The sequence below is a fragment of the Salvia miltiorrhiza genome, chromosome 4 (genome assembly GCF_028751815.1).
Source record: "Salvia miltiorrhiza cultivar Shanhuang (shh) chromosome 4, IMPLAD_Smil_shh, whole genome shotgun sequence".
Taxonomy (NCBI): Eukaryota; Viridiplantae; Streptophyta; class Magnoliopsida; order Lamiales; family Lamiaceae; genus Salvia; species Salvia miltiorrhiza.
In genome coordinates, this window is record NC_080390.1 from 27,052,486 (window position 1) to 27,068,428 (window position 15,943).

Genomic DNA, 15,943 nt, shown 5'->3' on the forward strand with positions numbered 1-15,943 from the left:
AGGGCATTAAATTGTGGACAGATTTTTAAAGGCAAGTGGGGCATTAAATTGTGGACATATGGAGTATAAAACATTGGAAAGAGCAATAGGGCGGAGGTCCTTCATGTTAGATGGCGTGGTCACTTTGGGAATAAGTGTTACCAGGGTGTGGTTAAACTTCTCCGGGAAAGCATCGTAAAACATATCAGGACCGATCACGTTCCAGAAATTCTAGAAAATTTTTGGATTAAACCCGTCAGGCCCCGTCGAATTGTCGGGCTGCATTTGAGAGATGGCGGTTTTAAACTCTTCCGGATGAAAGGCCCGGTTCAGATCATCATTCATGGTTTGGTCGATGAGCGGCGTCAGCCTGTCTAAGGCATGGTGGAAATCCATGTGGGCATTGGAATTATCAAAGAGATTCTCAAAGTATAGGCGGGCAGCCTCCTATTTTTCTTCATTGGTCGTGGTCCAGCTACCATCGTCTCGTTGAAATCTTCCAATGGTATTAGACTTTTTCCGCGCAGAGGCCATAGCGTGGAAGAACTATGAGTTGTAATCACCATCCTTGAGCCAATGCTGTTTTGCTTGTTGTTTCCAATGAGTTTCCTCCCGAAGGTAAACGGCTGCCAACTCTTTTCGAGCACTTTGCTTTTGTTGCATAGATAAAGTATCGTGTCGACCTTGGAGCGACTGAATCTTCTTCTGCAGTCGTGTCTTATCAGCCTGCTCATTGCGACGGAGGTGAGCAGCCCACGTGGAGATTGAATCAGATACAGCTGTGAGACGCTCCGTGATCGTTATCCCACGGAGATTTGTCCAACAATCACAGACAATATGGGGAAAATTCGGTTCCAAGCACCATTTGTTTTCAAACCAGAATCTCTTGTGATGAGCGGGAGGCTGGAGACCTTGGCATTTCAGAAGAATCGGAGTGTGGTCCGACATTGGAGCTAACAAAGAACAGAGAGTAGCATTAGGGAACAAGGTCTTCCAGGGCGTAAAGGCCATTCCGCGGTCCAACCTTTCCTCCACGAAATTATTAGAGTTCAAACCCCTCGACCAAGTGAATGGATAACCATGCAGCGGTAAGTCAGAGAGGCCACAGTCAAGAGTAGCTGAGCGAAAGCCCTCGAAGAGCCAGTTCGGGTGGTGAACACGACCCTGTTTATCTCCCGGGTCAAGGAGATCGTTGAAGTCGCCAATAATAAACCAAGGGAGAGAGCTGATTCCAGCAAGACGTCGAAGTAAATTCCATGAATCCCGTCGTTTGTGTCTTTCCGAGAATCCATAAAAACCAGTGAGCCTCCACTCACCATTAACATCCATAATGTGTAAGTCTATGTGATTGCGAGAGTAACCGATGAGAGTACAAGAAGTGTTGGACTTCCACAACATACAGAGTCCTCCACTTCTACCAACACTATCCACCACCAAGCACCCTTCGAAATTGTGACGGGCACGAATCTCCTCCATGCGGGAACGGTGAGATAAGGTTTCACAAAAGAAGATGAAGTTCGGCCTGTGAACTTGCGTGAGTTCACGCAAAGTGGGAACCGCAAGGGGCTGGCCGAGCCCCCTACAGTTCCAGCTCAAGGCATTCATTGGGATCGGCCGACCCCGACACCGGGGCCCGCCGTTAGGTAAAGTTGTTCATCTGAGCCATCCTCGGGGAACCCTGTGGGAAAAACGTCAGATGTAGGGTTAGTAATCAGAAATGCGGAGTCGGCACCGCGACGCTGTTTCCTCTCATCAAAGCCACTCAGGGAGTTGTCGTCGATCTGCATTGAAACTCTTGCATGATTTGCATGACATATTTCTTGTAACTGAAGCCGTTGAGGGAAAGGTGGGATTATGTCCTCCTCATTAAGAGAGTTATTATTTGGTATAATCAAATCTCGGTTTTCTTGCTCTTTCCTTTTCAATTCGGATCTTGACGGCGTGTGTGGAACCCTAGCCGCCGCCGCCTCCGTGCTAGGGTTTCCACTCACATCCTTCGTCCGTAACCACTTATCTCCGGCTAAATTCACGCCACGCCGGTCCGCAGTCTTAAGCCAGATACCCCATTCCCTTTCCTTATCCTTGGTATCGGTATTGAACCTGAGGTCGCAAAAGTGTTCTGAGTGTCCAAGTCTCCCGCAGAGAAAACAAAAAATATTCAGCCTCTCATATCTGAAGTTGACAACGAAGGATGAGCCCTCTTTTTGCTTGATCCTTTTGAAACGTTTGAGAGGTTCCGAGACACGTATCCCCACCCTGACACGCATATATTGACGCCACACTCCTGTAGAGTTAGTACTATCGTACTCCAAGTACGTGCCGATGAAGTTTCCCAGAAGAAGGCCAACTCCCTCCGTTAAATAACCTGCCGGAAGGTCATGTATTTGGACCCAAAAAGGGAGGATATCCAGGGGGACGTTGTGAGAGAATTCCCCCCTTTTCAAGCGATGGAGAATAAGAGGAAAGTTACCAAAGGCCCATGGTCCGCCTTCGTAGACCCTTTTCACATCAATCTCGTGGAAAAATTGAAAGATAAAGCGTCCCTGGCCGATATCCTTCACGAAGACTCCTTTCCCGGCCTACCAGACAAAGATCGACATCAACCGTGGAATCTCCAGTAGCATCGTCGTCGAGTAGGATTTCATCATCTTCGGTGGATAAGTTTAGTTCGGCCATTTGATCTTCCATGGGGGTGGTAAAGTCAGGAAAAACCAGAAAAATAAGCACAGAGCGAGGGATCTCAACAGGGAGAAAAAACTTGTAATTTATAACTTATACTCATGTAATAGTTTTTACTTTACAAATGTTGAAAAAAATATTAAAATTACTCAACTTATACTATATAGTTTTATAAATTATGATGTTAAAAACTTAAAGTGTTAAAATTACTCAACTTAAAGTCTTAAATTTCTTAATAACTTATATACTATTGTCATATAAATATATAATTTTTAAATATATGTTGTATTTTTTAAAGCTTGTAATTACTCAAGTTACCAAGTAAAATAATTTTCAAATTTACTCAACTTAAAAATCTTAATAATATAATAATATTTTTTATGTCATCTTTTTTTTAAATGACAATTGAATTGAAATAAAATAAAGGAAAAACAATTAACACATTGAGAATCAAAAATTCAAATGAATTCATAAAAATAGATATCTTTATTGAATTTATTCTATGTACCAAAAAAATATTACAAGGATACAAATTACATAATCTTCAAAATTGAATAAGTAAACTAACTAATACTAACTAAATGACTAATTGATCCCTAGACCTTATAAGTTATAAGTTACATATTTATAAGTTATATATTTATAAGTTATAAGTTATTATATGAATATAAGTTATATATTTATAAGTTAGGTTGAGTGAGCACACATTGAAAAATGTAGGATTCTTTACAATGTGTAGTACATTATAGATAGTGAAGCCACATTAAGTTGAAATTATCTCACATTGAAAAATGTAGGATTCTCTACCATGTGTAGTACACTATAAATAGTGAAGCTACATTATCCACATTGAAAAATGTAGGATTCACTATAAATAGTGAAACTACATTTAGTTAAAATTATCCTACATTAAAATATGTAGGATTTGAATATAAAATTTAAAAAAAATAAAAATTTGGCCCGGCCCGACGGTTCCGGGCCGAACTGGCGGGCTGGCCCGGCGGGCCGCGGTCCACCCTCTCCTTGAACCGTAACCGGACCGAGCTCCTTGGCGGGCCGGTCCTGGAACCGGCCTGTGGTCAACGGTCTGGGCCCGGACCGTTGACTTTCGAGCCGGTTCAGGGTCGCCCCGCCGGTTCTGGGCTAACCGTGGCACCCGTAATTCACAATATCATCAATTGTCTTACCCATAACAACAATTTTCATACAACTATCAAATATCTTCAAATTTTCCGCGACAATTTCTATTCAACTCTCCTGGAGTTCGAATTTTCTTCAACAATTTTCATTCAACTCTCTTACTTGATCGAATTTTCCTCCACAATTTGCATCCAACATTCATTCTAACTATTTCATGCCTCCACCAAACCAATATCAACAAAATAGCTCCCAGTTTCCTCAGCATTCTACACAAATTCTACTCGCTAATGATAATGATGATGTTGTCGACGACGTTGGTAAACCCACTTCAAAGGCAAATGAACACTTGATGAAAGACGTCATTCTTGCAAAAGCTTGGTACAATATCAGCACCGACTCCATAATTGACAATCAACAAAAAATAAGAGATTTTTGGGAGAAAAATATTGCCTTTACATCGAGTGGAAGCCAGACGGAACTGGTGCACGAAATTACTCTCAGGTAAAAAATCATTACTATAAAATCAATCCATATATATATATTAATAAGTGGGTAGGTATCTACAATAATTTATAGAGCAATCGAGCGAGCGAACAATCCGATAATGATGTACTGGAGGTGGCAAAAAATCATAAAGAAACGATGATCCAAAGAACAAGGACTTTAGGTTCTTGCACATATGGAAGATCATCCAAACTTGCGAGAAATTGACTCCCAAACAAATGCCACACAATCAAGTTGATGGGTAATCACTAGAGAAGTCCAAGACCAAGGAAGGACAATGTATCTCATCAATCATTTCCTTGCTTTCCGGATCTACAACCTCTTTTGTTGGTGTTGCTCAGCTACTCGGTCGTAGGTATACCGGTTGCCACGCCCTGGTATATCATGGTCTTTGCTTGACATGGACAACCTTTTACCGAACGGAGATCACCCGTTAGGCCCCTACTGTCCATGATTCGGCACAGATCCATCCGAAACCACTAGACTCAACCGAAAGCACAAATGCCTCACGAAAGATTACATATCGACAACAATCATTTCCTTCACTCATGTCACGATCGGACCTAATTAAGGATAATTAAGCCGGGAAACCGTGACTAATGGAGGGAGATTAGAAGCGGGGTGGAAAGGGGAATAATCAAACAAGGAAGGATCACATTTCATCATTGTTAACAAAAGGGATATTTATAATATGACGGAGGTTTAGTCGTATAAACTCAAATAACTAGTAAGTTCGGATAACTCCGACTTAGCCAAAATAACATAAAACTTCTGAGTACGCAGCGGAATAAGGTTCTGATTACATGTATGAAGACATGTATCCCTAGAGTTCATTAATACATAATAAGACAAAAAAAACCCCGCTCGTCACTTCATCACCATCGGTAGCTGCTCAACCTGCACATTTAGAAATATATGCAGGGCTTGAGTACAAAGGTACTCAGTGGGCACATATGCCTACTATGAAATATAACATGCTTCGTAAAGATTTAAATTGTCATGCCATCATAAACAGTACAGCAAGGGGTTTTTCGCTAAAAAGGCCCAAGCTTACAAAAATTCAGTTGTGATTCTTAAAGTTCGACTGCAGTCTAAGTTCTCTTGTAATCTATCATATCTGGAACTGTGTGCCGGAGAGGTGGCCACCTCTCACGGTCACTTGACCGGCCAACCCGCTAGATGACTCACGGTCACTGGTGTACACTAGCCCTGGCAGGATAGCTATCAACTGCTCAAGACCCGAATTCGATTACATGATAAAAGCCACATCAGATAGATATCATACTGAAATTGAAACATTTTATGGCAAGACAATATTTGAAATAACTTCAATTAATTTAGTCATGAAATAACTTGCTTGAACGTAACATTTAAACTCATTTGATATATATGAAAATAAACCCACCTGATAGAAACTTTCTGTGGTACAGTAGCTCATTGACTGATTATTAATCTCGTGCTTGACCTTTATTACAAGAATATAAATAAGATACTGCTCGAGCAAAATCCTCAAATAATGAGAATACGAAATTAACGATGCATGATCCTCTTATGCATGAATTATTATTCTGAAATAATAATCGGAAATTTTACTATTAATCCAGGCTATCGGATTTAAACAAAAGCTAAGTCTCATCTCATGAAGCCGGATAATTATCTAAAATTAATCCGTTTTCTACAGGGTGTTCTAATCCGCCAATTAAATAAATCATGCTCCTTGTATTCGATAGAAAAGAAATAAATACCTAGGCTTATTCGCTTTATAACCTCATAATTAATCGGGCTTAATAATAAGGAAAAGTAATGTTATAAATTCGAATAATTAAAAGGTCCAACATAAGACAGCCTAATAATTAATTAAGTGGAAGTGGCCTTAATAATTAATATAAAAGGCCCGATTGAAATAATTCATTGGTTCAAGTAATTAAATAAATCTTGGTCCCACGAATAAATAATTGATTGGTTGGGCTCAAATAAATAAATTAAACGATCAAGGCCCAGCTAAGATAATACAGCAGCCCGATTAATAAAATGCAGTTGGGCTTTAATATAAATAAACTCGGCCCAAAGAAATAATTAATCAAGGTCCAATTCAAGGATTTAAACCAGCCCAAATTAAATAAATTAAAGGCCCAATTTCGAGTATAAGGGAAGAAGCCCAAAATCAGTTGGCCCAATTTAGTCTCTCTCTCTCTTTTTCAAAACAGTCGGCACCCTCTCCTCTCAAATATCAGCCGAGAGCTCCTTCTCCCAGAATCAGTCGAGCCCTTCTTCAAAATCAGTCGAGCTCCTTCTCTGCTCCGACCGGCGTCGGCTGCCGCCGTGCCTAGGTCCGGCGTGGCCGCACCTGCCTCTTCCTCCTTATCCTCTCTCTCTCTCTGATCTCTCCTAAATCACACTCAACCTTCTCCTCCCTCGATCTACCTTCAATCGAGGCGTCCGCCGCCACCGCTTCCTTCTCCGGTTGTTCCAGCTGCCGGCGTGGCCGGCGTTCAGCTGTTGACCGCGCCGCCTCCTCGCCCTAAACCCCCTCTTCACCGTTGTACGAGCAGATCCCCAAATCGAGAGCGCCGCCGCTGCTTCGATCTGCCACCGCCGCGGAACCGGCGAGCACCGCCGCTGCTGCTGTGCGATTTCCGGCGAGCAGGGGGGGTCCGCCGTTGCTGCTACCTCCGGAGTCGAAGGTTCGAGCCACGCCACCAACTACCGCTGCTATTTCGCCGGGTCGCGGCCTGGAGTTCTATCGCCGGACGTCGTCGCTGCTGAGGTAACGCCGCCGCCTGGGAGCGCCGCCGCCAGCCGCTGCTGTTAACAGTAAGAGTCCGGCAGCCGCCTCTCCCGGAGCCGTCGTCGCCGTGAGTCGCAGAGCTCCGACAGTCCACTACCACTCAACCTAAAGCTAAGTAAAAACTCGACTCTCTTTCTATCGGCTCTCAACGCGAATTAAAGACAAGGCGTAATCTCTTCTTGTTTTGTGTAAATTCAAACTATACTCGTTCAAACTCGAATTCTTATTGGCACTTGCTCAACAATAGTGGTTGGTGTTCTTACATGATAAAGCCTGCGTCTGTTATGTCTATCATGCTTATGAGAGTCTTATATCATCTGGAATTGCTTATGCTATGGTATGAATGCTTACTGGAATGGATATCTGAAATAGAATTAATACCTTGGGAATGACTGTTGGTTGGCTGATTGCCGTTGAGTTTAACGAACTGGAATGATTGAACTGAACTGAAATGAATGTTCTTTCCACTAATGTAGGTGAAATCTTGGAGGAGTTGAAGAGAGTTAAAGAAGTTTACCTCCTGGCAGAGAATGTATGAAGGCCCCTACTGTCCTGAACTTTCTAAGTGTGGAATGGGAACGAAATGGAGATTAATAGCTGCTGAAGTCTGGAACAAAATGAAGGTGTTCGGGTGTGAAATGCACACTTGTTTTAGTCAAAAATGTGCAAAATGGCTGGAGTCAAAAAGATACAATAGGCGTGGAGCTGAGCAGGCGTGCAGTGCATTTTTTTCTTTCCCTTATCTCACTCTTTAAATGCTGATAGATAAGTAAAAATATATATATATATATATATATATATATATATATATATATATATAGGGGTTTGTAAAGTGAAGTATAAACAGAAGCAATAAATCTTGTTATTCGATATTTGATTTCCTGCCTTACTAATATCGTGATACTCGTAGAATGAATCTAAATTGTATCCATAGATTTAATTCACTTCACAATTCGGAGTAAACTCACGACTCAAGTAATAAAGTTAAATAAATAGAAATAATATTTTGATTACAAATAAAATAATAACTTGACTTCGCTAAGTCAATTATCATTCTGAAATAAATCATTGACTACTCAATAATTCAATCGTGGTCATCTCAGGTAATGACATCTAATTCAGAACTCTTAGCTGAATTAACTGAATATTAATCACTGGATTAAAATCAACTGAAAGATGTAAAAATAAATATTGCATTTATTGCTCTTAATCATAAAATAAAATAGCGGGCTACTACATACTACCCCTCTTAACAAAAATTTCGTCCCGAAATTTGCATATCATTGCAAAAAAAGTTCTGGGTACTCCCTCATCTTGATTTCTGTCAGACTATCTCAATCATCTCATTCATCGTGTCTGGTCCTAAAATTCTCCTTACACCTACTTTATCTCAGTAGAGTGGTGATCTATATTTTCTTCCATGCATTGCCTCATAAGGCGCCATATTGATTGTTGCCTGATAACTATTATTGTAGGCAATTACTCAATCAATGACATCACTGTTCATCACTTTCACCTTTGCCTTGTACTACTTTTAACGTATCTTCGAGAGTCTGAATTATTCTCTCAACCATCTATATGTTTGTGGGCAAAAGGTGGTACTGAAATTTAACCTTGTGCCTAATTTCTTCTACAAGTTCATACAGAATCTAGATGTAAACTTCGAATCTCAGTCCAAAGTGATTGACACGAGCATACTGTGGAACGCACAATTTTTCAAACATATAATTGTCCTAATTTGTCTGATCCGTATGTGATCGGTATTGATATAAAACGAGCTCATTTCGCAAGTCGCTCCACTATTACCCAGATGGCAGCACTCCCACTTTTCAACTTCGTAAACTAGTCACGACATCTGTTGCAAAGTGCTCTAACTCCCATTATGAGATCTCAAATGGTTGTAATTTTCCATATGGTCTATGGTGCAAAGCCTTCACTCGTTGGCATGCTAGGCATCTCTCAACAAGTGTAGCTATATCTTTCCATCGGAATTCTTCTTTCAAGTCTTTGTCATTTTATGCTTCCCGGGTGGCCAGTATATGGCGTGTCATGAGCTTCGCTCATTATCTCATCTCTGAATTGTTCATCGTGTGAACACACACAATCTTTCCTTAAACACCACAACATTACCTGATGCTTTGTAGCAACCTCTAGGTGTGCCTGATCTTATTGCTATACGTAAATTCCCAAGGTCTCATCATTTGTTTGCGCCTCTAAAATCTTTCTTTCCAAATCGAGCGTTACTACCATCGTTGCGATAATCCCTTCTACAGATTCTGGTGGTTAAACAACTTCTAAACTTATTCTACAAAAATCCTTCGTGTGTCCCTCATCCCGAGTGAGGAGAGATCCCAACTTAAATTGAGTCTTATGACTCAAGGCATCAACTACCATGTTAGCTTTGTCTGGGTGGTAGTTATTAGCACCGCCATGGTCTTTCACTAGTTCGAGCCATCTCATCTATCTCATGTTAAGATTCATTCACTCAAAAAAATATTTCAAACTTTTATGGTTTGTGAACATCTCACATCTAAATCCATATAGGTGGTGTCTCTACTACAACTAGTTCTAGATCATGAGTTAGATAGTTCAATTCATGTGGTCTAAGCTTTCATGATGCGTATGCTATCACTCTTCCTTCTTGTGTTAACACGCAATCGAGTACTTTCTTGGACGTGTATACATAATCCACCTGTTCTTTGTCAGTCTTTGGAACAGCTAACGCTGGTGCAGTGGTTAACTTCTTCTTGAGCTCTTAAAATCTTTTCTCACATCCTTTTGTCCAAGAAAATTTGATTCACTTCTTGAATAGTTGCGTCGTTGGTCTTTCTATATAAAAAAAAATCCTTCTACGAACCTCCTATAGTAACTTGCTAATCCCAAGAAACTCTTGATCTTCTTAGGGTTAGTAGGCGATCTCTATTTGAGTACAACTTGTATGTTGTCAGGACACACTCTGATCCCTTCTCATGAGATAATATGTCCAAAAATGTGACTTCATTGAGCCAAAATTCGCATTCGTTGGACTTGGTATAGAGACGCTATGTTCTCAACGTTTTTTTTTAAGACAATTCTCAAGTGTTTCTCATGGTCTTTCTTGTTTTTCGAGTAGATCAAGACATCATCTCTGAAAATTATGACAAATTTGTCTAAGGATAGATGAAACACTCTGTTCATGAGATCCATGAACACGACCGGTGCATTAGTCAATCCGAATGACACCACTACGAACTCATAATGGCTATATCTAATTCGGAAGGCCATCTTAGGTACATCCTCTGACCAAATCTTTAGTTGATGATACCCAATCCTTAGGTCTATCTTTAAGAATACAGTCACTCCTCTGACCTGATCGAAAAGGTCATTTATCTTCGACAGGGGTACTTGTTCTTGAATGTCTCCTTGTTCAACTCTTTATAGTCTATACACATTCTCAATGTGCCAATTTTCCTCTTTCGAAAAGAACGGTTGCACATCGGCGAGATCTTCAGGAACCATCAAGAAATTCTCATTCGATTGTCATGTCTCTAATGCTCTTCTCGGTTCCTTGTTCTCCATGAAAATACACAAGGTAGTCCGAATATTATTTCCTTATCATCTTTATTGCGTCGAGGGTGGAGATGATTGCCTCCCTCTTGCTCATGCTGATTCCATGGGAAAGTGTCAGTTCATTTCCAAGGGGTCGAAAAGAAATTTGTCTTTTGTTGCAAATGATGGTAGTTTGGTTCACAGCTAGATAATCTACTCCTAAGATTACGTCAATGTCTCCCATTGGTATAACATACGAGTTATTCACCATGGCTTTGAGTGAATTTATGCTCAGCTTTAAGCTCATGCACACATGTGTTATTGTTGTTGTTGTTGTTTTTGGTGTGGTTACTACTCTTGGTGTGGTTGGGGCAAAACATGGATTGCTTGCAGATACGGAGCCTGGACAAGCAAGTTCAGCATAGACCCGTCCATTGTTCCTTATTCAAACAACGGTTTGCATAATGCCCTTCTGGCTACTGTGTAACAACCTTCACTTCCACTCTTCCATTATTGCATCATCTCCCATGGTTCTTGTTGCAATTTGGGCAGGGCAGGATTCTTTGTTGGTTATCTCCTATCTGTCTAGGAGTACCCTTTTGGCTTTTGTAGCCTTGTTGCTGGAATGATTGCCCTTGCCATGGTGTTTTTTTTTTTTTTTTTTTTTTCTTGACAGTTGTTACTGTTGTCCTCTTTTCTTTTTCCTCAAATGTTCTGAGTTTGTGCCTGTGGAGGTGTTGGCATAGGCATCCTTACTGGTCTTTCTATCGACATCGATGCCCTAATGTTTAATGCTCTTCTAAGCGCAGTGTAAGACAATCCACCATGGCTTGCCAAAGCCATCCTAATCTCGTGCCTCAGAGCGGCACAAAGTTTTTTTCAGCCCCCCCCTTTTTTTTTATCCATGTTTACTTGCTCTGGCGCATATCTCGACATATCACAGAACATCCTATCGTACTGAGTAACGATCATTACTCTTTACTTTAGATTGTAAAATCCACTTTTCTTCTTCTTGCGATAGCTTTGGGGTATATACTTATCATATATGCCCATCTTGAATTGCCCCCAAGTCAGATTTTCTAACTGCTCGGCTGCCATTGTTTTCATCCTTGCTTTCCTCCAGGATTTAGCTGACCCAGTCAGCTAAAAAAAGGCACGCAAGTTAGGCGCTCTTGGTCAGTGCAGCGAAAAAGCTGAAAATGCGCTCCATCTTTCGTACATATGTCTCAGCTTGGCCGGATCTCTTGTCCCACTGAAGACAAGTGGACTTTGTCATAGGAATAGTTCTTCTATTCTATGTTCTAGTTGTATGGGTGGTGAGGCCATGTTTTGTTCTAGCCCTGGTACTGGGTCTTTTCCCCATCTCAGGGAATTCTTTCCCCTTCTCTCGGATACTTTTGCTTTGTTGACATTCCGATGAGTCGACATATAGTCACCAATGTGATACACAGATGCGTATTATCAATTCTATAAATCGTTTTCTTGATTCTCGAATCTCGCTCGTACTTTTTTCTCATGAAGGTATATAAATAACATAGCAGAAGTGACTTGTCGCAAAAGACTGATAGGGTCGCTACATAGACATGGGAAATTAGTCTCAATGAGGACTATTTCATCATCATTTGAATATAGATCTGGTGATCTATCCAAGCATTATACATGATGAACTAGCTGTCTAGCAAGGTTATCATGAAAGAGCTCAGTTCCAAAATGCCCTATTAACCAGCGTTTCCGTACTAATACTAGTCAAAATAACTAAGCCAACATAGGGGCATACAAAATCATCGAAATGATCATCGTTTTCAAAAATACACAAATAAGGTCCTACTAAATGCACAAGAGATTGTCTGTATGCATTACATGCTTGACCCTTGGGTTGAAGCATACGTGTTTGACTGATTTAATCTGATGAGTATCTGTTTGTCCTTGGGTCACAAAAAAAAAATCTACCAACAGCTAGTAGATCGCAATGATTCAAATCACAAATGGCAATTAGTCAAAGTGTTTCAATAATTTGCCAAACAATTGAAAATGAATAACCATAGGGTAGAAATGAATTGACTGAAAGGTCGAAACGAAATGACCTAATAGTCTGAACCCGTTTGGCTTTTCAGATGAAGGTTTAAAATATATAGGTTTAAAGACCCATATATGACGACTACTGAGATTTTGGCCATGTGGACTGGCCAGGTCCGACACAACTACTTCTCAGTCACTCGGAAATACTTTTCCGAACTTGGTAACTCTTGTTCATTGGCTGCAAAAGGTATACTTGGTCTAAAATCACCACTTTCTTCTTAACATCTTGAACATGTCCTTGACAATATTCTATAGCTTCTCAAACTTAGAGTTTGCCTCCTAATTTAATGCAATCCCTAAACATCTTCTATAGGCGAAATAAGGTAGGCTCAACCTTACTCAAAAATCTTCCACTACATGATCTTAAATGTAGTACTTCTAGTACTTAGTGTTCCTTCACATAGCGCTTGAAATGCAACCATATAATTTGAAGTACTCTTCCGTGTTATTGCAAAAGACCTTCTGAATCATCACACATTCAATAAGAAAATAGCTTTTGCTCATCTGAGCATCTTTATAGGGTATGTGTCACCATATGTAATGCTAAGTCATGGAATGTCCTTAGTCAATGCTCTCATTCCGGCTACCAGACTAAATACCTAATCCAAGACGTTCTAACTGAGGCGATGTCCTCGATAGGTTAAGGTATGTATACTTATCTTGAGTATATCCTTAGGGTCTCATTAGAATCTTAATTCATTTGTTTCAGCATTGATCCACTGTCGGCGCTTCTAGCTATTATTAAACTCTAAACCATCTTCGAGAACTTCTCTCGTCTTACACACTTGCGTAAACTTTTATGATCAATCATAATGGTTGGTAATTGTTAGTACCCATATCACATCTCTTCTTTCCAATTTGTAGTAGGTGATCGTAATCAATAGGGATTCTCAGTCATGTCCTCATCTATTGCGATAGGTACTGTAAGTAGAATGGTTCCGAATATCTGAAACTATAAGCTGATAGCTTTAATCGTAATATTATAACACTATATAACAAGCATTTTGACCCCTCGTAAGTCTAACTCTGAAGTTCATTGATGAATCATGAAAGTTATCCTCAAGCCATAGCTAGTGATAATCGAGGCTAAAAGTGAGTCTCAACTTATTAGGGATTAGCTAACTGATTACATAAGTCACACTCATCGCTATAAGCAATATCATACTTAAACTATCATTGAATAAGGTAATAGTCGATTAGGTGTTCCGTCTCGCGTGAACAACCTGAATGAAGAACTATGCCTGCTTCAGTGATTCGTGCGTGGCACTCTGCTTGCACTGCTTTCATTGGATTCTCTTCTCTCTTTTTTTTTTTTTTTTTAGCTCTTCACCATGGCTATAGTGAAATATAACTGAGTTTCTAACTTCTATTTTTCTTCTCGTAACAGTGATCATGTATTCTTAACGCATCTAAGTTCATTAGGATATCTAATCAATCAATAAAGCATAAAACTTGAATGTAAGCATCAGTACATTCATATAAAACGTGAACTTCTCAATGTTTTAAAATCATTACTACCTTCTTTCTTGCTGAGCATGACGATGTGATGAAGTGATGAGCTTTGGTTGACTGACTCATATATACTAGTGATCATACTAGAAAAATGGGCTAACTCTAGGGTTCAGAGCAAATAAACTTGCTCTGATACCACTCTGTCACGACCGGACCTAATTAAGGATAATTAAGCCGGGAAACCGTGACTAATGGAGGGAGATTAGAAGCGGGGTGGAAAGGGGAATAATCAAACAAGGAAGGATCACATTTCATCATTGTTAACAAAAGGGATATTTATAATATGACGGAGGTTTAGTCGTATAAACTCAAATAACTAGTAAGTTCGGATAACTCCGACTTAGCCAAAATAACATAAAACTTCTGAGTACGCAGCGGAATAAGGTTCTGATTACATGTATGAAGACATGTATCCCTAGAGTTCATTAATACATAATAAGACAAAAAAAACCCCGCTCGTCACTTCATCACCATCGGTAGCTGCTCAACCTGCACATTTAGAAATATATGCAGGGCTTGAGTACAAAGGTACTCAGTGGGCACATATGCCTACTATGAAATATAACATGCTTCGTAAAGATTTAAATTGTCATGCCATCATAAACAGTACAGCAAGGGGTTTTTCGCTAAAAAGGCCCAAGCTTACAAAAATTCAGTTGTGATTCTTAAAGTTCGACTGCAGTCTAAGTTCTCTTGTAATCTATCATATCTGGAACTGTGTGCCGGAGAGGTGGCCACCTCTCACGGTCACTTGACCGGCCAACCCGCTAGATGACTCACGGTCACTGGTGTACACTAGCCCTGGCAGGATAGCTATCAACTGCTCAAGACCCGAATTCGATTACATGATAAAAGCCACATCAGATAGATATCATACTGAAATTGAAACATTTTATGGCAAGACAATATTTGAAATAACTTCAATTAATTTAGTCATGAAATAACTTGCTTGAACGTAACATTTAAACTCATTTGATATATATGAAAATAAACCCACCTGATAGAAACTTTCTGTGGTACAGTAGCTCATTGACTGATTATTAATCTCGTGCTTGACCTTTATTACAAGAATATAAATAAGATACTGCTCGAGCAAAATCCTCAAATAATGAGAATACGAAATTAACGATGCATGATCCTCTTATGCATGAATTATTATTCTGAAATAATAATCGGAAATTTTACTATTAATCCAGGCTATCGGATTTAAACAAAAGCTAAGTCTCATCTCATGAAGCCGGATAATTATCTAAAATTAATCCGTTTTCTACAGGGTGTTCTAATCCGCCAATTAAATAAATCATGCTCCTTGTATTCGATAGAAAAGAAATAAATACCTAGGCTTATTCGCTTTATAACCTCATAATTAATCGGGCTTAATAATAAGGAAAAGTAATGTTATAAATTCGAATAATTAAAAGGTCCAACATAAGACAGCCTAATAATTAATTAAGTGGAAGTGGCCTTAATAATTAATATAAAAGGCCCGATTGAAATAATTCATTGGTTCAAGTAATTAAATAAATCTTGGTCCCACGAATAAATAATTGATTGGTTGGGCTCAAATAAATAAATTAAACGATCAAGGCCCAGCTAAGATAATACAGCAGCCCGATTAATAAAATGCAGTTGGGCTTTAATATAAATAAACTCGGCCCAAAGAAATAATTAATCAAGGTCCAATTCAAGGATTTAAACCAGCCCAAATTAAATAAATTAAAGGCCCAATTTCGA

At 39.7% G+C, this 15,943-nt stretch overlaps 2 protein-coding genes across 2 annotated transcripts; both read right to left on the reverse strand.

Moving 5' to 3' along the window:
- Positions 1 to 525: 525 nt before the first annotated feature.
- LOC131023220 (uncharacterized) lies at positions 526 to 1,455 on the reverse strand. The gene has a single exon (XM_057952761.1). The coding sequence runs from the start codon at positions 1,453 to 1,455 to the stop codon at positions 526 to 528; it is 930 nt and encodes a 309-aa protein (XP_057808744.1).
- Positions 1,456 to 1,470: 15 nt separating this feature from the next.
- Positions 1,471 to 2,723, reverse strand: LOC131020060 (uncharacterized). The gene has a single exon (XM_057948701.1). The coding sequence runs from the start codon at positions 2,244 to 2,246 to the stop codon at positions 1,581 to 1,583; it is 666 nt and encodes a 221-aa protein (XP_057804684.1). The 5' UTR covers positions 2,247 to 2,723; the 3' UTR covers positions 1,471 to 1,580.
- Between the last annotated feature and the right edge of the window lie 13,220 nt (positions 2,724 to 15,943).

What these genes read in the sequence shown, in the direction of transcription:
- LOC131023220 (XM_057952761.1), bottom strand. Translation starts at nt 1,455, where the DNA reads ATGGAGGAGATTCGTGCCCGTCACAATTTCGAAGGGTGCTTGGTGGTG.
- LOC131020060 (XM_057948701.1), bottom strand. Translation starts at nt 2,246, where the DNA reads ATGCGTGTCAGGGTGGGGATACGTGTCTCGGAACCTCTCAAACGTTTC.